The sequence below is a fragment of the Acomys minous genome (assembly GCF_964271855.1).
Source record: "Acomys minous genome assembly, chromosome: 15".
In the NCBI taxonomy this organism is placed as follows: Eukaryota; Metazoa; Chordata; class Mammalia; order Rodentia; family Muridae; genus Acomys; species Acomys minous.
The window spans coordinates 10,704,523-10,731,840 of NC_140497.1; the positions used below are offsets into that span (position 1 = coordinate 10,704,523).

A 27,318-nucleotide genomic window follows, 5' to 3' on the forward strand; every position below is an offset into this window, starting at 1 on the left:
CAGATTGAATACTACTGCAGCAGAGCCAACATGCCAACCCTGGAGACAAGGTCAACTATGATTTAATACTCAGAGATAGTTCTCACACTTTTTCCCATACTTCTTTCTTTCCATTTCAATAATAATTATGTTGGCATATATTATCCACTACACAAAAGGTGCATACAATTAAATCATTTAAACCCACAGTCATAGTTTAAAGCTCAGCTTTTGAGATGACATGTGCTCTATGCAGTCTTGTTTAGCATCATCCACTCCTGACAGAAAATGTCACCTCTTCTGACTTTTATGGCAGGACTCTGAAACACAGGCATGTCCAGAGTATTCCAGGATATATTGGCTCCAGGAAAGCAGGGCAGGTCTACCATGCTCTTCTGAAGCTCCAATCTCTTCTTCTCCTTCATCTTCATCAGCTGAACATCTGCAGTTAGATGTCTGGACTGACAGTTCATACATCACTGGCAAGTGACATATGTTACTCTAGTCACATGGTACAAGGCTTATCAGTTACAGGTATCTTCATTATAAACTACTTTAAATAAGGTTGGGCAGCATCCATCACCCAGAAGATTTGATTAAGGCACCTTGATACTATTCTTGGTCTTTATTTAGTGGCATTTTCTTTATGAGATAGAAAGTCTTCTAAGAGTCTCTACTCTCTTTAAATGGGTAGAGTAAGTGACCTTGGCAAAATATCAAAACAGCTTCTGTGTCCTGTATTTCCTTAAATTGTCTCTAGCAGTGACACTATGTTTTGGTATGTTTATGTGCATATTTATCTTAAACACACATGTTTAGACAAAGATAAGCCAGTATAGACCTTCATTGAATAAAGATAGTGTTCCTACCAATGCTCTAATGGCTGTTTTTTCTTGATGGTTTATAGATCATAGTTCCCAACAAAACAAATAGAATAACCAACACATGAAACTTCCTTTTTAAAATTATGCCAGAGAAGCTTGGAACAGAGGAAAATATGAAAAAATGAGGAAGTAAAGACTGGCATTTAACCTCATTTTTGTTGAGTTTTGGACACAATTCTGACATATCAGACATCAGATCCATCATTACAAATTGCACAGTACAAACATAAGCCTTACTGACTTTGGTTGTTCTCTGAAATAGAATAAGTCCACTCCCAAAAGTGAGGCATCTCTAAGACATATGTGTATATTTCTTTCAGTCTCTTTGGTGCTTTGAATAGGAATGGCCCCCTTAAACTCATGTGCTTGAATGCTTGGTCCATAGGGAGTGGCACTATTAGGAGGTGTGGCCTTGTTGCAATGAGTGTGGCTTTGTTGGGGGAAGTTTGTCACTGTGAGGGCAGGCTTTGAGGTCTTATATATACTCAAGTCATGCTCACTAACACAGTCTCCTTTTGTCTGTGGATCAAGATGTGGAACTCTCAGTTATCTCTCCAGCACCATGTCTGCCTGCACACCACCACCATGCTTCCTGCCATGATGATAATGGACTGAATCTCCAAAAATGTAAACCAAATAAATGTTTTCTTTTTAAGAGTTGTCTTAGTCATGGTGTGTCATCACAGCAATAAAACCCAAAAAAACCCAAACCTCTATGTCTACATTTATGCTACTGGTATAATTTCTCTGAGTCAGTCTGACTGATATACAATGCTTACAGCTGTTGTCTCCATATTGACTCTGTTTTTCTTTTTGAGTAATTCACAATTACCAAAGAAGGCTTTTACACCAGTTGTGGTGACCCAAACCTGTAGGTCTAGAATTTGGAAACAGGAGGGGGTATTTCTATGAGTTCAACGGCAGCCTGGGTCATCTAGAGAGACTCTGTCTTAATAAATAAACTAAGCAATCAATCAATGTAAATAGTTTTCATACCAGGAATGTAAGGATGAATCAACTTACACAAATATATATACACAAAAGGTACATTAAAAAAATCATGGACAGAATGTATGTAGATGTTTGGGCAGGTGAGAACATGAACATCCTTGAATGATAAAATCCATAAGGAATTAAGAACATAAAGATTATACTTCAACATGTCTATCATCAAAACTATCATCTATCTACCTACCTATCTATATCTATATCTATATCTATGTATCTAACTACCAGCATCACAACAAATCATAAAAATGGAACATATTGCCTCCAAAACCATTGACAGGACCAGTTCTATTTGTGTTCACTATAGTGCTTAAAATGCCTTATGTCTATCTTTAGCCAAAACTGATTTCAAAGTAGATATCACTCTCTTCTTCTCAAAGAGGCCTTAGCAGCTTCTCAGCAGATAAAAATGAACCACCATCTCACGACTTCTTTGTCACCTCAGACCTACTTCTTACCAGTTCTTATAAGTAAGCTACATCTGTGTTCAGAACCAACCATGCACCATTAATTAAAGGCATCAGGACTCTTCATACAATAAGTACAAGAACAGGAGGCTCAACATGGTGTTTAACACTTGTAATCCCAGTAGGCTGAGACAGGAGATCAGTGCTATTTAAAGACTAGCCTGGGCTATGGAGTAAGATCATGTATCAAAAAAAAAAATAGAAAAGAGAAATAAAATTAACCAAGATATGAACTGTGAGTTGTTCAAAGTAGCATCCACTGGTTTAGGTGTCTCTAATAACTTTTAATGTAGCTATCATATTTTATGTAGAATATGTGATCATTGTAAAATATATACTAGATTTTAAAATTAATAACAAGAATATAAAATACTTCATCATTAATTAATATGGACTGTGAATTCTAGTGATAAATATGATTTAGGTTAATACAATTTATCATTCAAATAAATGTCATCCATTTATTTGGATAAGAAACTCTTTCCCATGTCAGATTTCCTCCACATGTAAAGGAGTACATGGTCAGTGGGCAGGCCACACCACACACTGAGGCAACTTCCTGCAGCCTGAGCAATATTGACATGAACAACGGAAGTTCCATTAACCCACTGCCAAATGCTGAGTCTTGTGATCTCTGTCTCTTTAACATTGGATGATACAGTTGCTATCAGTTCCCTTGATAAGGCACATCAGTCATGCTTGACTGAGACATGTTAAGTATCTCTCCCTAATTTGGAAACTATAATACAGAGTTTGTTGGCACATGTATTATCTGTCTATCTATCTATCTATCTATCTATCTATCTATCTATCATCTATCTTTCCTTATTTGTGTCTATCTATCTATCTATCTATCTATCTATCTATCTATCATTTATCTACCTACCTAGCCATGATCTATCAACCATTTATAAATCTGTATTGCCATATTTCCAATAGCATTTCAAAGTATTTATTTGTTTTTATATGTGTGTGTGTGTGAGAGAGAGCCTACATAAGAATATATGCTCTACAGATGTATACTATGCAGAAGAGTCAGAGCCCCTGGAACTGGAGTCCCAGGCAGCTGTAGCCACCATGGGGATGCTGAGAACAAACCCAGGTCCTCTGCAAGAGCAGCCAGTGTTCTCCACAATAAGCTGTCTCTCTACTCCACATCTCAGTAGCATTTTGTTCATAACAAAGTTCCTTTTATTCTGGCATCTCATGTGCTTCAGATCTCACATGAAAAATATGGATGATACCAACCACTACTGAGCAGAAGCCAGGAATACTCTTGAGAAAATGAAGCAATTTGCTTTAAAATTCAGAGGAAATGGTACAAAACCTAAAGTTAAAATGTGTAATGGTAAACCTTCTGGAAGGAAACAGAGTAAACATTTCAAGACATTGGTATTGGCCAAGATACTTGTGATAAGATCTGCCGCCACCCCCCAAATCACAGGCAACACCAACAAAAATTAACAGATGGGCTATCAAACTGTGAAGTATCAGCACAGTAAAGAGCAAAGTGAGGTGTCTGGAAGAACGGGGGATGTTTCCATGACAGCATCCATGTTAGAGAGGAAAAACAATCAGGATACATAAACCACCAAATCACAGAGAATACTCACAGTAATAATGATAAAACTGATATAGTTAAAGGTGAGCTGGTGATTTCAATGGACATTTCTCATAGGAGACTACAGCACTAGCCAGCATTCGAAAAATACAAATATTGACTACAAGGGGGTGTCATTTCACCTCACTTAGAATAACAATTATCAAAAGACTATGTAAGTAAATAAATACAAATAAGCATGCAAATAAATAAGAGTGAGGATGAGGAGAAAGAAGAATTCTTATACATGATAGATGATTGGTCAGGAAGTAAATCAAGTCAACTATAGAAAGGATTGAAGCTCCTCATAATAGCAACAACATCGCTCAGAGATCCCACTACAGGGCACATATCTTAGAGACACTTTAGTAAGTTGCTGAGAGGGATAACGGAATGGCCAGTTTTATGGTAGCATAATTCTCAACAGCTAAGATGTGGACTCAACCATGGGCCTCTGGTGTCCATGCATTTCCTGGATGATCACACATGTAGGATGAGGCCATGATGAGAGAGCAACAGCCTAGCGTTTAAAAACATGAGATTCACGTTTCATTTCCTGTAAAGAAAATTTTAAAGTAATGTCTTTACCTACTTTCTTCCCCCTTGTCTATAAGCCTGGACTTATCCAGATACCCAGGGCTGTCTTTGCTGCTTCATACTTCATAATATGTTTGGCTTTGGATCTGAAGCTCTTTTTCCTTCCATGGTCCTTGAGCTCAAAGGATGCTGTATACAGCAGAACCTAACATGATCTAATAATTTATGAAATAGGAAAACCAAGGCAAGTTAAGAAAGCACTTGATTTCTAAGCTACTCTGTCTTTCATTGACTACCTCTGGAGCCTCGTGCCCACCTTTACTTCTTACCTCTAAAGATACACCATTATATGCATATTAAAACTGTCCATCTGTCAAGATGAGGAACCATGATGGTGATGGACAATCATCAAAGTTGACGTATGGAAAAGAGGCAATGGGTTAAAACTTGGGGAATGAAATAAGTTTGGGTCCTAAGGGAGAGCCCTGAGCTCATGTCTAAAGAGCTGCTCCTTGCTAGCTGCTGTGATTCCAACTTTATCATGTGTAGACCCCACTAAAGTATGACTGCAGGTATTACTTTCAAGAGCATCCCATAACTGTATGGGTTCCACACACTTAGGTGCTACTGTGTCACTCATACACTTGTGGTAAGAAGGAAAAGTAAACTTTTATGATGTTTGCCAGAAGTCGTTGAGAACCAATACTGTGCTGTTTCGGGTAGTGGGACTGCCAGGAAGGAACCTTGGACAATTTCCAGACCTTTTGGGAATCAGAAAATATGCTCATTTCATTTAAAACTCTTCTCTCCCACACTACTGATTTTTTTTTTTTTTTTTTTTTTTTTACTGTGGCTCCTGGAGATGCCACCTCCACAGATTCATCAGCATTAGACCATTGACTTTTTCCTTATTATTGAGTTATCTCAATCAATAAGAAGCGGCATGTCTCTCAAACTATTTTATTTTATGAACTTTGAATTCTTTCCATGCCATGAATTAGAAAAGGCATGAATATAAATGTATTAATCTCTAACTTAGAATAACAAGTTTACCTTGACAAAGTTAAGACTTAATAAAATCTTGATTAAAGAACAAGAAAGATTATTGAAAGGCTGTTATATCAGCTCTGACTTTATACAATATGAAGTTCCAGGATTGGTAAAGACATTTAGTGTAAGGAAAGATCCAATTGAGGACAATATGAAAAAAAAAACATTATAAAGATTAAAGTTCCAGTGAATTAGGTAGATTCTTGTGCAGAAAGCAAGCAAGGATGCAACTCCTGGTCCTCGAGGCTGACGTTATTTTCTGAATGTTACAGGCTGTTACAGGAGTAGCATTTAGATGTTAACTGACAACATAAAGTAGAAACAAAATACATAAAATATGCCATTGAAATTTGTTTTTTATTAGTGGAAGCCATTAATATTATATAGAGGGGGTTGGAATTGAGGTAGAAGAAACAGTGTGAAAGAAAAGAAATGTGGCTGAACTTGAGAACAGCAACATAACAACTTCCAGGTCACCAGGGTGAGCTACCCATGACCTGCAAGCACAGGGGGGAAGGAGGGGGAAGAAAGAAGGCGGCTTTGGGACATCTCAATGGTACTGTATTTCAATAGGGTCAATTATTAAAGAGAACTGTGGAAACACAGGGAAAAGGGATGTAGGCTCAGGTTCATAAGGGCGCTTCCCCTGTGACAGCAGAAAGTTGGCAACAATGAACAGCAGCAAGAAGAACAGAAAATGAAATATGATTAACTTTAGAAATACGCAGGGAAAATGAGAAGTTGGGCAAAGATGGGTGGACATCCGGGGGAGAAAACAGCCATAACAGAGCTTTTCCAGGAACAATAAAGAACTATCAAAGGGCTAAAGCCTAGCTCTGGACTCTGAACTTCTTCCTTGGCCTGGAAACATTCCTACCTGCCCCTTCAGGTAAGATGGATTTTGTATGTCACCCTACTTTGGAGGTTCAATGAGAAAGCGATCCTCGGCCACAGTAACTGACTATTCCAAACAGCTCCTGCAGAGCTAGGGATGGATCATCACAAAATCATTAGCATAACAGAGGGCCCATGAAACCCCAACATCTGACAAAAGGATATCAAGTTGATAGGATACATTATAATATAAGTATATTATTAAAATGGATGGCTTTTCAGCATAGATGAAAAGTCAGATTGGGTCAATTAAAGTTTTGTAATTTCCTTATTTAATTTTGAGAGAGTTGCCTCCTATAGCCCAAACTGATATAAAACTGACTATGTAGCAGATGATGACTTTGAACCTGTGACACTTTTATCTCTATCTTCCCAGCTCTAAGGACACTGGAGTGAGCCACCACACCCATTAACCTCTCTTACCTTATCTGATGAATGAAAGTCAACATTTACACCAGTGGATTGGTGTGAGATTAAACTCCAAGAACTGCTTAGCTGCCTTTCTGACGTCTCAATAAAACATCAATAACTATTAGCCTGATATTTTATTTCTAACTTAACAAGATAAATCTTTCATAGGAACCCCAAATCCTGGTTGTGATCCATGCTTCCTCGAAGGCAGCAATAGTGAAATAATCTCACCACAGAGGCTGAACATTGCAGGGACTTGAAAAGGCACCAACCCTGAAGGGACTCAACTAGGGCAGAGTTCTTTCTACTGTGGTTACCTCATGCCAAATGTTGGACTGTGGGAAGCATCTTAGGAGATGAGATTGGATTGTCTAATTATCCTTATTTTTTTTTTCATGTGGGTAGGTTAAACAAAGAAAGCATAAGATTAACAAAACTGAAGTATAGTGGCTTGTGCATGAAATCCTAGCTCTCAAGAAACTGAGGCAGGAGGATCACTATGAATGTGAGGCTACAGAGAAAAATGATGAAGAAAATATATACAAAAGGGGGATATCAATTTATGAACCATCAGGATGTTGTAACAATGGTGACTCTATGAATAGAAATATATAAATCTGTGAAGGAGGTAGGAGAACCATTGTGGGTGTTTGCGTTTTAACAGCAGGCCATACACCTGTCCTAGCTAGAGTCTTTTTTGTTTGTTTGTTTTGTTTTTTTGTTTTTTAAGACAGAGTTTCTCTGTGTAATGGCTCTGACTGTCCTGTCAGAGATCAGCCTGCCTCTGCCCCCTGAGTGCTGGGATTAAAGGCGTGTACCACCACACCTGGCTATCCTAACTAGGGTCTTAACATGCTTTATTTTTCCCCCAGAGTGTGTCTTATTTCCTTTGAAAGCAGGGCTGATGGAGGGTACCAATGCTGCCTCCTTTAACTAGGTATCAGGCTATCAACCTCTGTTCTGAAGCTATTTACTAGGCGCTGGCTTCCCTTCTTAGGTGCACAGGAGATAAACCTACCTCTGCAGAAAGGAGCTGGGAAGTCCCAGGATGCACCATTCCCAGGGCTGACAATGCAAGTCAGAATGGCGTGACCTTCCAAGATGTAGCCAGAGAAGCAGCTGTATCGGATCTTGTCGCCTATGTTGAACCTCGATCCGTGAAGGACTCCTTTTAGTATCTCCCCAGGGTTTCCACATGTATGGCTAGGTAAAACTGTTGGAAGGAGAAAAGGAAGGTAAAGAAAATGTTCCAGGAACATGCATTTATAACATAAAATAAGCACTACATGTGGACTACTAAAATCAGGAAACCTTTGTAATAAAAAAAAAATAGAACATTGTGCTTAAACATTAAACAAATTTGTGCTCAGGGTTTAGAACATCTGCCTTGCCACTTTTTTTTTTACAACGACTTTTGAAAGGTATAAATAAATTCAACTGGTTAAAAGTAAAAAGCTATATTTCTAATCATATACTGTCTTCCATAAGAGATCTAGATTATTTTGATAATAATCAGATTTCACACTATACAGCAAGAGCCAAAGACCTGTGGAAATAATGTCAGAGCTGGGGGCATGGATGTGGGCATGCCCTTGTGATTTTTAGCTCAGACTTCATCATTACTAACATATGTTATGCACATCATTAATTGATATCCAATCTATGCTTATCTTGAGACTGCAGCAGCAGTACCACATCTGATAGACATCACTGATATCTAATCCATATGTATGCCCAGACATTGGCATCAGTACCGCATGCCTGATACACATCACTAAACAGTATCCAACCTATGTTTATCCTCAGACCTCCGCATCAGTACCACACACCTGATATCCATCATTAAACGTAGCCAATCCATGTTAATCCTCAGACCCCCCAGTATCAGTACCACACAGCTGATTCATATCATAAAGCATTATCCGATCCATGTTTATTCTCAGCGCCAGCACCACACCTGATACACATCACTAAACAGTATCCAATGTATATTTGTTTTCAGACCCTGGCAATAGTACCAGTTTTGATGCACATCACTAATTGGTATCCAATTCATGCTTCATAGATAAGATTGCCTCTAAAGAATAAAGAAAAGATTTTCATTCAAGCCATCAACTTGAGAAACGGTGCTATTCTTATAACCCAGGCCTACAGTCTGTTCACCTGGCATCCACAGTTGTCTTTTCTCCATTTGTGTTGCTAATGAAAGTAATGTAATGATTTGAAGTAAAAATTTGGGTTCTGGATTATGTTTACTCTGGAGTCTGCTTTTCAAGATTCTCATCTAATCCACCTGCATGGGAGACTCTCAGTGTGATTAAGAGCCCTGGCCAAAGAACATGATTTTTTATGGAACATATAACATATAACATGAATGTCTTCATGTCTTTTCTCTAAACCCAGCACCTCACCAGTAACTCTCAGTGGTTTTTATGAGATAGTCAAATATTTTATGATATTTACTATTTTAAAAATATTTGTCAACAAGAACCAGTTTTCAAAGAGATATGTTATTTGCTTCCTGCATTTATTTCATGTCTCGTGTGTGTGTGTGCATGCGTGCATGTGTGTATGTGAAGAGCGGTTATTAATGATTTTTATAAGTGTGTCTATTTATTATGATGTAATTTTAAATATCACATAAACTAGGATATCCAGGAATATTTAGAGAGCAAATATGAGTTCATGTGTGATTGATATTCCCTTCATAGTAATGAGGCTGCTACTCACAAGTATGCCAGTATTTACTAATTATTTAATAAAACAATACTTTAAAAAGTCTATAAAATGCCTAGAAGCTTAAGTAAAATATTTCAGTAGGTCAGTTGTCCACTTTCCTGTCCTTCACAGAAAGACAGAAGTGACTACCCCTTTATTTTTCTTACAACCAAGAAATATTTGAAGGAAATGTTTGGCTTCAGTCACTGCAGAACTATAAATCAAAACCAAAGTGAGATAACACCTATTTAAGCCAAAGTTTTACTTGAGGAGGCAAAAATAACCACCGTGATGGAGGATACATAAAAATGACCACTCAACTCCACAGTGGGTACAGATGTGAATGAATGAAGCCAGTGCAGAAGATACCATGAGCGTCTTCACAGAACTAAATGTAGAACTGCTAAAGAACCCAGCAGTGGCGTTGCTGGACGCCAAGGACGAGGGGAAGAAGGAGAAGGAGTCAATGTATCAAGAATCACTTCCACTTCCTCTCCTACAGCAACATCTATTCACGGCAGGCAAGATGCAGAAGCAGCTTAGGTGTGCCCTAACTAGTGATCTGTAAAAAGAAAATGAAGAATGAGGCTGGTAAAAAAAAAATCAGCAGGCTGAAGTACTTGCCTCATTAGCCTGAAGAGCTAAGTTAAACCCCGGAGACACAGATAGAGGTGGAAGTAGAGAACAAACAATATGGAGGAATCCTCTGACCTCCACATGTATGTATATGTGCATGCATACACATGGCGAAGAGGAAAGTAGAGGAGAAGGCGGACAAGCAGGAGGAGGAGGAGGAGGACAAGGAAGAGGAGGAGGAGGAGGAGGAAGAGGAGGAGGAGGAGGAGATTTTAAGTATAAAATGAAAACATGGTGCACATACTATTTGGCCTTAAAGTTAATGCCTTTCTGTCATTTACTCCCACTCAGTGCTACTGAGCCTGGAGGTCTCACAATATATGAAACAAACCAGACACAGAGACACAAGTTGAAATAGCTTACAGAAGTCTCATCTGAAGAAAATTCGTTGTTTGCTGTTACGATAATTACTGTTTAATGGGCTCCTGATAGTAACTCTTGCTAGAACTCACTTACTCACTTACTCATAGACTGGGATCAGATAAATTGTTTCCCCAAAGCCAGGTGTTATCAACGCAAATGTATTAATGTTTCAGACTTACCAAGGAGAATTGCAGCTGACATGGCTGCCCTAAGCAGCAAAATCTAAGGATCTACTCTGGAAATGAGGGCAATCTGCTCACGGGCTCTACTATTGAAAGGAGTTTTTCAAATGCACATTGCCCATTGTACAGAAGAGTGAATAGATCACAGTTATTCAATGTATATGTATATGTGGGGTGTGAGGGGGTGGGGGATATAGATTTTTTTCCCCCTTGGAACCAGGCAGTGTTGAAGGTGAGAAGGTGGGCAGCAGTGGCACATATGAAGTCTGGTTGTTCTACAAGAAGGGCGAGAGTGCTACCACTGCTCCTCTGGAGACTCTTCAATGGCACCCCCTATGCCTGTCTACGGGGTAGCCCTCACCTTAGCGTCTTCACACTGGATTACAGCAGAATTAAAAAAAAAAAACATACATCAGGCACCGTCTTTGTGAGACAAGACACTTTTTCAAAGCAGAGGGACTGTGGGAGATGAAAGTGGCCTCAGGTCTATTTTCTAATTCTTTTTTCTTAAACTTAATTTAATTATTTATTCACTTTACATCCTGGTCATATCCCCATATCTCCTTTCTCTCAGTCTCACCCTCCCCCCCCCTCTCTCTCTCTCTTTCTCTCCATTTCCCCTTCTCTGTTCTTCGGAAAAGAAGAGAGGCCCTCTTCCCATACACCTCAGCTCATCAAATCATATCAGGACTGAGTGTGTCCTCTTCCCCTGTGGCCGGGCAAGGCACTCCCACTAGGGGGAAGGGACTGAAAAGCTAGGAACAGAGTCCATGCCAGACACAGCTCCCCCCACCTCCTGCTTCCCTTACTAGAGGCCCACATGAAGCCTGAGCAGCCTATAAGCTCCATCTTTATAGGGGGCCCAGGTCCAGTCCGTGCAGTCTTTGGTTGGTGCTTCAGTCTCAGCAGGCCCTTATGGGCCCTGGCTAGTTGGTTTTGTTGGGCTTCTTATAAAGTTCCTGTCACCTCAAGGTCCTTTTTCTCTTTCCCCTGACTTTCCCACAAGACTCCCTACCTATAGCCCAATTTTTAAGCTGTGAGTCTTAGCATCTGTCCCGAACCAGTGCTATGTGGAGCCTCTCAGAGGGACAATTCTGCTGCGTTCCTGTCTACAAGCAGAGCAGAGAATCTTTAATAGAGTCAGGGGCTGGTTATCTCCCATGGGGTGGGTCTTGGGTTGGGCCAGGCATTTGGTTGGAAATTCCCCCAATCTCTACTCTATCTTTATCCCTACACATCTGGTAGCAGCATGAATTTTGGGTTGAAGTTTTTGTGGGTGTGTTGATGTCTCCTCCTTTACTAGGAGTCTTGTCTAGTTAGTGTCCTCTTCAGACTCTATGGCCCCTGCTACTAGGAGTCTTTGCTAGAGTGCTCCTTATATCTTCCCAGGAGCCCACCCTGACTTAGGTCTCCTTGCCACAGAGCTTGCCACAGAGATACTCCTGCTCACAGTTTCTCTTTTCTCTGCAGGCCCTCTGTCCTCCCACCCCTTCTCTCCCAAGCTCTCACATTAGTAGCTGTTTACTCAGTGAGAACGACTCATCAGTGTTTGCTTCACAGACAGGGTGTGAAGATTGGAAGAGATGTAATAGCCTGCAAATATCTGTTCCTTCTGAGCCTATTATGAGGGTGACTGTATACAGCTGAGGTGGCTTCTGTTTCGTGCAAATTGGTAGACCTGGGGAAAAAGACTGTTGGCTTCTGTGTACGAAGGGTCTAGAATAAAGACGGGCCCTCAGCAGGCTCTTGATTAGCACTCATTAGCTCTGATAAATGACAGAACCAATGGCTGACATAATGCCGAGTACAAGTTCTCCATCTGTAATAATTAAGATATATGTATAATCATTGACTTGGTGAAAGCACAAAAATGTTGTAAGAATGACCTGGGGAGCTGGAAAGATTGCTCACTGGTTGAGAGCACTTGCTCTTGCAGAGGACCTGAGTTGGTTCAAAGCACTCACATAGTACCTTGCAAGCATCTGTCACTACAGTTTCTAGGAGTCTGACACTGTGCTTTGGGCTTTGTGAGAAATGCATTTGCATGTGAGACACAATCGCATGAGAAGAAAAACACATACGCATAAATAAAAATTAGAAAAATATCCTATTTGAGTAGACTATGATAGGATTTGAATTACTGACTCCACTAACAGTTTAAAACTTTAAATCAATTAATTCCTATGTTTTACACACACACACACACACACACACACACACACACACACACACACATGCACACACACACGCATGAAGAAGATATAATGAATTTAAGAATTTTGCAGTAAAACATGTAAAGTGATTGAAAATCCAACTCTTTGATAAGTAGCACAAAATAACACATCTGGGACTTAGTGGTTGAGAATACTTATTTTCAAATAACTTTCTTCTTCTTCTTCTTCTTCTTCTTCTTATTATTATTATTATTATTATTATTATTATTATTATTATTATTTGGTTTTTAGAGACAAGGTTTCTCTGTGTAGCCGTGGCTGTTGTAGAATCACTTTGTTGACCAGGCTGGCCTCGAACTCACAGAGATCCACCTGCTTCTGCCTCCCGAGTGCTGGAATGACAGGTGTGCTCTACCATGTCCAGAACTTTATGTCATTTTTAAGTACTTAATTTTAAAACAAGATTTATCTATTAACTTATTGTATGTACCTGCTCATCTGTATGTGTGCCATGTATTTACAGTGCCAGGGGGGCCAGAAGAGATCACTGGATTCCCTGGAAATGGAGTTACAGATGTTTTTAAGCCACCATGTAGTTGCTGGGAATTAAACCCGAGTCCTCTGGAAGATTAGCCAATGCTCTTAATCTCTGAACCTTCTCTTCAGATCCAGGATTTTTTTCAGTTTCTCAAAGTTTATAACAGAAGTAATGGCAACAATCAAAAAGATATATTTAAAGATCTAATAGAAAAAAATTGCTTCCGGTTACAAGTAATAAAAATGCAAACCCACCGATATTATTAAGCCCTTGTCAATCTCATAAAAGTTGTAAAATTAGGAAAAATGGATTAGTGATAGCTAGTCTGTGCAAATATCCAAATCTCAGATGTATGAAAGTTGCCCATACAGAAAAATCTCATGTCTGAAAAAACTATTTAAATAAAATATATTCAACCCAATTGCTATTTCTGCCAGTTTGCATAAACTAGTTTTTCAGACACTTTCCCTGAAGTTGGTAAATGTCTCCTCACATCTCCTGCAGGAACAAGTGCACAGTAAGCCTTTAGCAAACTCCTACTGAGTTGAGTTGAACTCTTCATTTAATCCTCTTCAGTACTTGCTTGAATTAAGTGACCCCCCTCCCTAGGGGTTCCAAAAAAAAAAAAGCTTTTCTAGCATGAGAAGAACTTGCACAGGGCATGCATTTGGTCATGCGAAAGGATTTCCTTAAAGGCAGTGTGGGCTGCAGGGACACCCCCAAACCCGGGGGGCAAGGTTCCATCAGGCACCAGGGGAGTTACTATCCAGGGCTAGGAACATTGACTGTCACTCTAATTATGCTGCAGGATTTCTCCCTGTAAGCCTTCTGATTTGGCAAGTACATATGGTCACAATTCAGTGACTTAATTGGCTATCACATCAAACCTTTAACCTAACTGTTTAAGTGATTAAATGGGTGTCATATTAAATCCCGGCCCAAAAGAAAAGCGAAAGTACGACAGCACATGAAAATCCACCATTAATATTCATTAACAAATGGGACACAAGGCTAGCAAGTAGGGTCTGGAATTCTCCAAGGAATGGTGGCATTTTTTCAGCAGACTGTGCACAATGAATGAGGCCTTATTAGACCATTAGATGTACTTATCCTGAAACTAGGTCTTCAGGGATTTGTGCAGAGTCATTTACACTTTGCTTTCCTGAGAGTGTCCTCCTAGCTTAAGTCAAGTAAGTAAGCAAATAAATAAATACATAAATAAATGCATAAGTAAATAAATGTAAGTGAATAAATAATCTTCAAACACCCCCATAGCATAGTGCACTGTGGATATTCAGTATTTGCCTGTGGGCAGTTCATAAGAAACTGTTTCTCACCCACCGCCCTTGACACTTTGGAAAAGATAAATGGAATCCAATTGTGTAGTCTGTAGTAATACCAAAAACCAGATTTGGTGCTCTTGAGGCCTGGCATCTGTTCTTTTATGGCTAGAAAAGGAGACATGCTGACATGATAGAATTGTGACAATAAGCTGAAGTTCCTTGTGTGTGTGTCCTCAATGTTTTTCATCTCAGAGTCTCTCTGCAGCCAAGGGAGCCTGGCAAGAAGAGCCATCCAAGTAGCATCCCCGTGCAAAGCCATGAGAACCAATGAGAACCACGTGGAGGTGAGGGGATATGAATGGCCAAGCGGAAGGGTGACGTTTGGTCAAATCAGAATGATTTGAGTCGGGTGAGCAGCTGAGGCCAGTGCTTATGGTTGATTAGCACAGTGTGCCACCGGCATCACAGCCCTGTCAGTTACATGTGCTTCTGCTCCAGAGAGCTACTGTTGGGGAGAATTGGCCAACTCCCAGTTTCCAAGTCTGAGTACATAGTAAAGCCCAGCATAACTTTGTGTGATTCATTTAGCTGCAGGTCACTCAGGTTGGTGCATTGCTCTGTGCATTCCATCAGCTCTCAATTCTTGATTGCTAAGTATTATTCAGATGGTAAGAACATGAGATAGTTTTTAATACACACAGGTTCATGTTAATTCAGATTTCCAAAAGAATAATAAAATTGGGAAAAATAAAAGCATGTCAGAACAGGCTGCCCCTTAAAGTGGAGTATAGTTATTAAAATGATTGAGAAAGAGACAGAAAAATTTATAACCTTACTTTGCAATATCAATGCTTATTTATTTCCTTGTCTAATAATAATTGATAATATTCACAACACATGTATTACATAAATATTTGTGCACCTGTGTACATACACATGTATATATACATTTATTAAATATTGTTGTCATGAGCAGTTACTAAAAAATTCTGACACAGAAAGCTTCTCTGAAGTCCACTGTCACACAGAAGTATGAATCCATCACAGACAGATGCAGAAGGTGTTTCCAAGCAGTACCCTGCAATGTCTTTCTTGTTGACAGAATAGAAAAAGCTAATAATGACTATAAGCCATTGGGTCTACAGTGGCCTACACGTATTTTCTTCTGACAAAAAGATTATATATATTTGCAACAACTGCCATACTTTCTCATGTAGAAATGAAGACAAAATTATTGCATGGAATTTCACAATTTTGTTACCAGCTTTCTGGGTAAATTTGTTTAATAAGACTTATGGTTAAAATAATGTGAACATAGGAGAGAGACTGGGCAATGGTGACTTGGAATACAGAAGAGGGACCAGGAAGATGTTGATATGAAATATGTATTTCACTGTGATTTCCAGCAGTGGTTGGAAACTTTGCTGAGCATGTGGAGATAAAGAAAACACACACACACACACACACACACACACACACAGTACAAACTCACTTTGTGGCATTGCTCTAGTTAGTACTTGAAGTGTCCCCAAGAGGACATTCATTAAAGTTTGCTTGCACTCTAGGACACTACCTGAGGTGGGGAAACCTTTAGGAGCAGACCCTAGGGAGAGGAAAGTGGGTTATTAGGGGTAAGCTTTGGTTCAGAGGATACTGGGCAGCAGGGCTCTGCTCTCTCTCAGATTCTGGGGCATGTACAGGATCCCTGTATCACACACTCACACCATAAAAGTCTTCCCCACTTCTGGCTCAAAGCAACTAGCTCAGGTCACCACAGACAGTGACCTCTAAACATTCTGCCAAAGCAACCCTTTCACTCTATAGGTTATGTCTGTTATGTGTCACTTAACAGTGATACAGGCTGACTAACAGGCTGAAAGCACATTTACTGTTGTTAAGAATGGGAACATATTACACTGTACTCTAATTAAAGCAGCTGAATCTCACATGAACCTTCATCTCTTCCGATTGAAGGCACAGACTGTCATGAAGCTAAAGCTAGGTATAGCTTCGCCTTTACTATTACAGATGGCACAGACATTAATCTAGATTCAAGTCATTGTAAAACCTTAATAAAGAGGCATATAGAATTAAACCCCCAGGAATAACTGTATCACCATGCCCCGCCTGCCCTACATCCAGCCTTAGATACAGCACCTGTAAAGTGTAAGTGTCCTCAGTTCCGAGAATGCAGTCTCATCCAAATGCAGATTAAATATATTTTGGGGATACAAAGTATATAGCACCCGTCCAAATAAATTTCCAACAGTTTCAACTAAAAACTACAAACACAGAAAGAAGAAAATACATAATGACAAACAAACAAACAAACAAAAATTCAATCAAACCAAAGCAGACCCCCATTGGGCAAGTTCACCCCCAGAGTAGAGGGTGACATGGTAAAGACACTTCACACAGTCTTAAAGGGACAACACAACAATATCACAGGTCATAAAAGAACAAAGGTGATTCAGTGCAACCATAAAATGTACTCTGTGAATCTACAGGAAAAGGTGAAGGAAGAAAATGGAAGAGAGTAACCAACATAGATCAAAGAGAAAGCCCGCAAGATCAAACAGGCTGTCTCGATAGCCATATGAAAGGTAAGCGACACAGCTACCTCAGGTAACAAGCAGAGACTGGACTGTAGACATGGCCTGGAGGCTAGGAGTATTGGCTCCTGCAAGGGTCTGGGTCCAGTTTCCAGCATCCTTATCAGAAAGCTTATACACACCTGTTATTCCAGTTTCGGGAGACCCAATGCCCTCTTCTGGCCTCCTAGGTCCCTACAAACACTTGGTGCATATAATGCATGGAGGCCCTAACACCTGTAAAATTAATATTTAAAAGTTCAGACACTTGGGTAAGAGTATAGAACCATGCTGTATTCAACACCCACATTCTACATGTAAAGGCAGCAGAAGATGACAGTGAAACAGTGGGAGGAAAAGTCCCTTTGTGCATTAACTGAACAGTAGAAGCTGTGTTCCTAACGGAAAGAACGTGAGCAGGGGTACAGAGAGGCACGTACTCAAGATAACAGTGTGAAACACTTCACAGGACACAATGGTGTACAGTATTTGTGTGCCTAGCCAAAATCCTGCAGACCATGTATAGGAACCAAACAGAACCTCATGGACAAGAGAGAGCTGGTCTACACTTGTAGATTCCCACAGTGATCTCATAGTGACTGACAAGATCATGCTGAGCTAGTCAGAGAGTGAGGCACTCACGTGGCTTCACCCACACAATTCTAATTAAATGTCACTTAAAACAGAGGTCGAGAAGATATTAGCATGTAGTTGGGTCAAAGGAAAACTACAGAGCAACATATCAACATTGTAAAAAGCATTGGAAGTTATGCTTAGATGGGGATTTTGAAGCTGTGATATAAAGATTATTAGATGCCAATCAAGCCATTGGAGTTGCTTGTTGCCAATAAAATAGAAATAGCAAGAGATGGAGAGATGGTGAAGGAAGGGAAAAGGGATGGAGAGGGGGAAGGAAAATAAGGAGAAAGGAAGAAAAGAGAAGTGTTAGTAGGATATTGAAGACAAGGTCAGGCATTGTTCGCCATAAAATAGTTTGCAAAAGTCAATATTTCTTTTCACATACTTCCTGCTGGGAAATTCTCTCTACATTCCGAGTCCTTATTCCTGATCATCCCAAAGGCCTTGACTTGGGGATGTTTACAGTCTGGAGAGGGCAGGCAAGCCAGCTCACACAACACTGTCTCCAGAGCCAGCTTGGTACAAAGACCTGTATCCATGTGAGGATGGATATGGAATGCTGTGGAAGGGGGCAATCTGATGGCCACCCTGAGAAGGTGAAACAGAAGAAAACAGTCCTCAGCTGGCATCTCAGAAGTCCAAGTTGCCTGACCCTTTGAGTAAGATCCATAGGTAGCGGCATACATTTCATCATTTCAAATTACAGGACAAATTACACAAAATCAGAATGAAAAACATCAAACACTTCTTTTACTTCACTGTTAAACATCAACATGCCACATGCACCATCTTGGATGACCCCAGTGCTCTCTGAAAGGTCTCATTATTCTAATTTTACATTAAAGACTGGGATTATGAGGGGAAGGAAAGAAAGAGATCAGAGAGGCAGAGTCCTGTGTGGAGGCTTCATCTCTTCATACTTCATGCTTAAGTTTTGCTCTGATGTAACGGCAATGACAATTATTTTCACTGAAGTATTATAAGGAATATATTTAAAAAGCTAATTGGACAGAAAGCAGACAAAGGGACAAGCATATACAGATGTGACATTTGCTAGCTGGCCAGTCCCCATCCTATATGGGAAGAGAGTAGTGAGAAGATTCTAAACCCAGTGGATTTGACAGAGCACCTACAGGTGCAGGTAGCTGCAGGCCTCTTTCTCAAACTTGAAAATTGAAGAGCATAAATACCAAAGAGGAATTGGAAAAATACCATTGAAAATTAATGTCAATCCCACAAATAAGACAGAAGCTGTGTCTGTTTACTGGGTTCTTTGAAGGCCCTGAGTCCCCAGGAGCTGAAGATCTTGGCTCACAAGAGGCACAGTGTGATATAACTCTGATTTGGAAGCACTGGGTGCATGCTGGGTCCCCAGATCACAACGGTTTGACTTGTGCTGTGTGTGTTAAGATCATGTACATAAAATATTTTTGGGTCACCAAACGTTACAATGAAGGAGACTTAAAATTCTATATCTTTCTTAACGTAAAAAGGTTTTTTCCAATATTCAAAGATAATAAGCAGGTCATGAATTACGCAGAAACGGAGAGAGGGAATGCAAACCCAGCTCTTTGTCTCGTGTCTTGTGCTCCTTGAGTCATTTGTGGAATTGCTTTGTAATTTTTGAGGACCTACAGCCAACCGTCGGCTCTCAATGATTCCATCAGGAGAAAGGACTGGCCTAGGTGTTGCTTTAGCTAATATGTAAATGTTATTTGAATGTAGTTCCAATATAAAGAAATTGTATAAGTTGTTCAATAATTTGAAAATTATCTTTGTCTTGCCCTCTGATGTATAGAGAGTGTGTGATTATTTTCAGTCTGGGGAACACATGGACTAAACTTGTTCAATTCAGGAGATGGAGCACTTCTCATAGATGCAGAAGGACTGAGAGCCAAGAGCGCTGCCTTGTGGATTCCACTCTCTTCCCATGCAGATGACACCTGACTGGTGGCAGCGAGTACTGGTGGGCTGGAGCACAGAAAAACTACTGTGACACAGGTTAGCAAAGAATTAAATATGTTCTTTAAGGTGAACGCATCCATATTATGAGATGGTTTCTCTGACATTGATATTAAATGGAACCCAGACTAAGGACAAAACTACCTGGGTTTGAAGGTATCCTGGCTTCCTGGTCAACCCAGCCAATCACTCACTGCTCAGGCCTGAGGGTGGTTAACCTTCAACCTTCCCAAGGCTTGTCAGTAGTAAACCCCAATAGCCTGAGTGTATCTTAACAGTTAGAAGGGAAGGAGAAAGGAAAGTACATTCTGCACATGCCATGGTCTTCAACACAAAGCCTTTGGAAACACTCACACCCAGAGGATGTGGGCAGGTGGGAAATAATCAGATTGGTGGGGAAATAGCTTTTATTCTTAAGGATCATGTTTGCCAAGATGGACCAGGAACATGAGCACATGGGAGGGCATCATTGGAGTGTGTGGCTCCAGGCACGTAAGTCCTCAGCAAACACCAGGAGCTTTCTGTAGGTATTAGAGTTGAGATACAGCCCTCATTATGTTTGGGAGTAGGCCAGAAGACAGAATATAAAGAAAAGATGCCTCGGGTCAGAAGACTCTAAAATGCTATACTGGGTATGTATACATGAGGCAAGAGAAAAGTGATATCTTTTTAATTGTTGAGGAATTATATATTAGATAGATAATATTAGATAATATTTTATTAGATAACTCAAGGTGATATTAAACAAAAATACATGGTAAGTAGAGGATCAGGCCTCACTAGTAATATCTGTGAAACTGAATCTAGTTCTGCTTTATGTATTATTGAAAAAATAGTATTTCCCCTAAGATTATTCCTAACAGTCATTAGTCCTTTTCAATATCTACTCTAGGGGGTCAGTCTCGTTCTCTCAGGAGTAAATCTTACTTTTTTCATGAAGAAGACATGAGATATACAGTTCTTTCCCCAACACATTACATATACCAATCAGCAGGTTCCCAGAAAGGCCCAGACCACCATCTACACTCTTTTAATACAAATTTTAACACTTAGAACACGTTCAAATATTGGAGAAACTTAAAAAGTATCAGAGAATCCCCATGTTACTCTTATTATTATTAATGCATTGACCTGACACCTTTAAAACCATCAGAGGGTTGAATCGATAGCTCCTAGGAACTCAAGGCCATGTGCTTTTCTCAGTGCCCTGTAACTCAGGGCCAGTCTGCATATCTGTCATTTCTTTTACTGTGACAGTTTCTCAGCTATCCTGTCTTACAAGTCACAGGGGTGCTCAGGGCACCATCCGCATGTTTAGAAGAGTGTTTGCTAGGTAGAACTTGCCCTGATCAATCTTGTGGCAGTCTGGAACTTCAGAGACCCCCAGTGCCTGTGACTTCACAGTGCTATCCTGAGGGGTAAAGGAAGGAGGGAGGAATGAATGAATGAAGGAAGAATAAAGGAAGAAGGGAGGGAAGGAAGGAAGAATAGGAGATAAAGAAAAAAAAGAGACTCCAGTGAGACTAATAAAAAACTAGCCTAGGTATCCTTTCCTGGGTCTCAATGTGGGCATGGCCCCAGAGTATAGTTGTGAGCCCAAAGCATAGTTAGTTAAAAAAGACTACAGTCTGACGTCACTGCTCCCATGCTCACAGCTCTCACCGGCATGAAGTGAATGTACTGTCAGTGCAATTCTTTGTCTTTGCAACCCAGCACAGGGTGCAGTTTTGAGTGAGCAGAGAAATGTGATTCAAACAACAACCTGTTACTGTGGCTAATGACTCTGAATTTTCTCAGAAATTCTCAGCGCACGTGAGCATCAGAGGGGTACGAGTGGAGTCGGCTGACACGGAGAGCAGGATTTGCTTTTTATCTTGTGATGAATTAAGAAGCCATCAACAGGGAAGGAGGCACATAGAGATCAATGAAAGAAACGGACCTGGTGGTTATGATGTCTTACAAGTTTCAAAGGTGTTGAAGAAGGGGTACAATTGAGAATTCCCAGAAACATGGGGGCAGCATACCACAAACCCCGATACCACTGAATATCTGTGGTGTGCACAGAAATTGCTCGATTTATATTAACACTGTGGGTTTTTTTTATCTGATTGTGTCAAATATCTGCATAGTCCAAACTTTGATTTACAGTTACTAGCATTTGATGATGGTGATTTTTGGTTATCACAGGCCCCTGACATCCTCTATCCCAGATCAGGGTACTTAGGGAGGGGAATCAACTATGGCTCAGTGGGTGTCTTCAAAGCCAGCTTGCTAGAATTCTGACATACCAATTTGGGGAAGTTTGCCCAGAAGTCAGCCATGCTGGGATTTATGTCCATGCCTGTGATGTATTTCAACCACAGACAGCTTCCTGAGATGGTCACTACCGCATAGCTGGATGGGTCGCAGCTCTTGGACAGTTTGTTCATCACTACTTGGTGTAAGAGGAATGGTAAAGAAAATGAAATACAAGATGCCTTGAGCACCCCAGATTCTCTGGTTCAGCAGTCTGGAGTAGAGCCATGTACATACACCACCCCTGTGATTCCTGTGCAAGTTGCCATAGGCTTGGAAAAGATAAACACACTATGGTGGGGGCTATGAAGGAAGTGGTCAGAAACATCTAGGGAGGAAAGGCTAGGCTATAGTGAAAGGGTCCCAATTTCCATGGCAGAGAACGGTGTCCTTTAGGAATGGACATAGCAAGTAACTTTCAGGGAAGCCATGTGGGGACAGTAAACAGGACACGGAGGGGTGGAGAACACTAAGGAGAGATGCTGCTGAATTAGGGACAGTTTTGTCTGGTGCAGTGAGAACCTCGGCCATAGTTGTCACCATGAAGCCTGTAGACAAGCCACAGGAAGACAAATCTGTTTAGCTATTGGTCAGAATTTAGACTGAAGGGAATCTGTGAGAGAGGTCTTAGCAGTGCCACTATTCATAACCGCCTGGGCCTGAATGAAACGTGATAGGTTTCATTGATTTAAATGCGGTAATGTGTTAACAATAGAGAAGCAGTCTCTTGGACACAAGTGACAAATAAAGTAATTGATACCTTTGTCTCCAAATAAAGATATAAAGCGAGGCCCTAAAATGTGCACAGATTCTTCCTGGGTTTCCTCTGTGGAAGGTTGTGTCATGTAACATTCCAGTCTACATAGATTTATCTCCATAAGTGTTGTGCTCGGTCAGGTGTCTCTGTGTAGCAAGGATGGATTTCTTACCATCCTTGCCATTGCTAATGGGAAAGGACAGAGCTGAGATTTTATAAAGAAGCACAAAGAAGGTACCCAGAAAGAAGAGGGACTCTATGACATCGAAAGTGAAGGGACACAGAAGAGTCTATTTTGGCAGTACAGCTGTCCTGGATAGATGGTAAGTTAGGTGTCTGAAAGAAAACCCAGGGATTTCTACACAACTGTGGTATCATTATGAGGCACCTACTACTCCACGTGAGACACTGTGGATGCAGTCATAGTCACCTGCCATTTAGTTGGAGAACTAGGAAGAAGGAAAGAACAGAAACCTCTTAGTATTCTTATCATTAGAAAGAAAACAAAAAGTGTAATCGGTTTGTTGAAATTGCCGGAGAAAGATGCTAAGCTTTTACGTGATAAGGAAAGAAGAAAGGAAAATTATTTGCACAATATCCTAGTGATTCTTTTATGATGTGTAAATGGCATCAGTACCTGACTTGTTTATTGATAATCTGCATTGCTGTTCTGATGTGAAAAGACTCTCAGGAGCTGGTCTTCTGCAGGCCCAGCTTTTTATTGCTCCCATGCTCTCCCCAGAAGACAAGACATCCCCAAGCATACACCTACTGCAAGTGCTTTGAGGAGTCTCCTTTCTCTGATTAGGAGGGGAGATTTTAACCCATATGGGTTACATCCTAGTCAATGGGGCTTTAAACAGAAATAATTACCCTGAAGATTTACTGACTACTCAAGAGCACACATACACACACACACAGAGTCATACACACATACACACACATATACTCATACTCACACTCTCTCATGCACACACTCACACACACAAACACACACACACAGTCACACACACATACTCATACTCGTGCTCTCTCTCTCTCTCACAAACACACACATACATGTAGTGAGAACTTTGGGATTTTGGCTTCTTTTAAAAACACAGAAATATATATTACTCTTAAATTATGTACTCTCCCCTTCCCCTAACACAGAATGATGAATGCATGTGTTGTATTCATTTGTTGATAATAGCCCACCAGTTGAGAGCAACCTTATAAAACAAATAGAAACCGCAGATGCACTCATCTCTCCTCTTGTCTGGATGTGATGTGGATGGATGCTGCTGCCTTGGCTTCTCTACCATCATGGATGCTAACCTGGAAAACCTAGAATTGTAAGCTAAAGCATCTCCTTTCTCTCTTAGTTTCTTTTTCTCAGATTATTTTATCACAGCAATGGAAGTGAAACTAAAATGCTGTCCTCAGCCGTTATCTTATGTAGCAGGGAGCTACCTGCCTCTCCTCTATGAAGTCTCTGCGGTGTCTATGGCTGTGCAGGAGAAGGTTGCTTTCTATCTCACTGTCTCATTATGTCTGTTTCCTTCCAGGACCCCTGCATGGCAGAGTGTGTGGTATGTCCCTCTAACTTTGTAGATACAACAGACTGCCTTGAATATAATAACTAGCCAGTAGAACTTGTCAAATAAATGCGCTGAGCATTAATTAATACACTGATTTGACAAAGAACAAATTTGATAAATTCCTAAATTGACTAGCAAGAAATCTTACTATTAAAGCTTTCTTCCATGGGTGGTAATTGTCATTTTCAATGTAATTATGCCCGGAAGAGAAATGCACTTCATTAGTAAACATTAACAGCTCTGCAAGGTGGCTTTGTGCTCTTCATGTCATGAGGATTTTCATCCTTTCCAGTCTGAAAATATGTAGCATGTTTTCACTTGGGGAAAGGTTAAGAAGGAGGGGTGCACCAAAGGTCAACAGATAAAGACAGGATCAAGAGGCCAAGAGGCCAACTAAACTGTCTATGTTCAAAGTTCCAAAAAGGAAAACAATTCTCTCTCTCATGCACATGCACACACACACACACACACACACACACACACACACACACACACGAGAGAGAGAGAGAGAGAGAGAGAGAGAGAGAGAGAGAGAGAGAGAGAGAGAGAAAGAGAGAGAGAGACAGAGAGACAGAGAGAGAGACAGAAAGAGAGAGAGAGAGAGAGAGAGAGAGAGAGAGAGAGAGAGAGAGAGAGAGAGAGAAGAACAACGTGCATATAGCAGAGTGATGGCTTGGGGGTAAGAGTACTTGTTGTCCAAGCCTGAGGACTTGAATTCAAGCCCCCATTATCCACATAAAAAATCCCTGAATGGTTATACATGCCTGTTATCCTAGTGTGGCAGACAGAGACAAGTGGCTCCCGGGAGCAGGCCAGCCAGTCAATCTAAAACAGTGAGCTTCAGCCTCAAGGAGAGTTCCTGTCTCAAGAGAATGCAGCATAGAGTGAATTACAGAACACCTGGCCTTGGTACATGTGCACATGGGCTCACTCACCATGCATACATATGCATGCTTCGCATACACATACATACACACATGTACATGTGCACACACAAATGCACAGGTACACATACATACACATGTGTCACACATGCACAAACACACACACACACACACACACACACACACACACACACACACTCATCATCCTGGGGTTTGGACTTTCAGCTCATGTGCAGAAAAGTGGACTAGGGCCACAGAGGCTCTTTCTTCTCAAATGTGAAACAGAAAAGGTAGGAACAGGAACTCTGGGTCACATCACCCTGTGACATGCGATTTGCTCACTTCTTTTTATCTGAGCGAATGATGCACCATGTCCAGGAGATACAATGATGGGAGCTCGTCCATCCAAGTATGGCTGCTTTTTTCATTTCTTAGCATGATGACTTTTTGTTAAGTAAAAATTTTATGTAACCTATTTAGGGAATTAGAAGTTGGTTATCAAATTGAAGTAGATTTGGGCATAAAAAGAGTATTTCTTAGCCTAATGAATATTCCCCAAGAAGGAAAGATTACCATAAAATTTTACATTTGTTACATTTTTCTCCATATAATATAGACATTTTAATTTAAAGGGTTTAAATGCTTTAGATGCATTTAAAAATATTTCTAGTGACTAATTTATATGTAGTTAAAGTTAGAACATTTTTGTGAAAATATTATCATTTTATTAATGTTTATGCATTTATCTAAGATGATACTACCATGGGAATACAAAGGAAAATAATCATCAATTTATTTTGTCATTTGCAAGACTGCGCTTTCTCTACCAGACACAGTGTAACTTAAAGGTTGTGGTCATAGTCAGAGCACTTGATATATGACTGTTCTCCTGTGCACAAAGCTAATGGGGATAGACACAGCATGACCTCGGGTCCTGGAGATCCCGGCATGGCTTACAGGGGTCCACATAAGGTTTTCTTAGAGGAAGGATGGTAAGAGCTCAGAATAGATTTCCAAGCAAAACACATAGAAAAAGACAAGAAAGGGAATGTGTTGGTACCCTACATGGACGTCATGAGAGGAGCCTGCAGTAGTAAGATTAGCGGGTCTGTGAGAACAGGAGTCCAGTGGGTACAACAACCACATTTGTCATGGGGGGGGGTGATTTCACTCTGGAATGAACAACTGAAGAACACAGAAATGGAAAACTAAGTTTCTATTTTAGGAAGAAATGGCTCACGGTACCATGGCTCCCAAAACACATATCACAACTATTCCAAAGTCAAACCATAGATAACCTCAAATGTCATCCCTCCCTACAGAAACACTAGACTTCTGAAATGAGGTACTTACAATAAATACAGAAACCACACCTCATCCAGGAATGCTTAAATTCCAGAGTAATCATAAGTTTGTAACAATAAATGCAGGAAATAGAAGCACCCACTCAGGTCAGACCATATATAAATGTTGTGGTGTACAGAGAGGGACAGCCATTTTCACAATCCCTGTGCGGTGTAACTACATACTATAAAAGAACAGTGTTCTATCCAGATCAGCGTTTTGACATACTACAATGTCGATGTGAATCCACGGTACCCAGTTTGCATATAATATCTTGCTGAAAGGTAGATGCTGAATCTTACGTACAAGAAAACAGGACAATTTTTTTTTTGAGAACTGACTGTGCAAAATTTGTAGGATAACTCCTTATTTCAAACACTAAATGACTTGGGGAAATTACAGTTGATTTTTCCTTATTTTATCTTTTATTCTTTGCCTCCACAGACAACTCATTTTCTGAAAATCAATCTCATTGTAAAGAGATACTTACTAGAGAAAAGTAATCTTTCTGTCCCCAGGAGACTTTGCAGATACATGTGAGG

General features: G+C 40.3%; 1 protein-coding gene across 2 annotated transcripts in view; it reads right to left on the reverse strand.

The window, feature by feature from the left end:
* CSMD1 (CUB and Sushi multiple domains 1) overlaps positions 1–27,318 on the reverse strand; it is a 1,521,983-nt gene that overhangs the window by 737,717 nt on the left and 756,948 nt on the right. For both annotated transcript variants that reach the window (XM_084758080.1, XM_084758079.1), the window contains exon 4: positions 7,849–8,043. In XM_084758080.1, the coding sequence (XP_084614206.1) occupies positions 7,849–8,043 (195 nt within the window). The remainder of the gene's footprint in view (positions 1–7,848; positions 8,044–27,318) is intronic.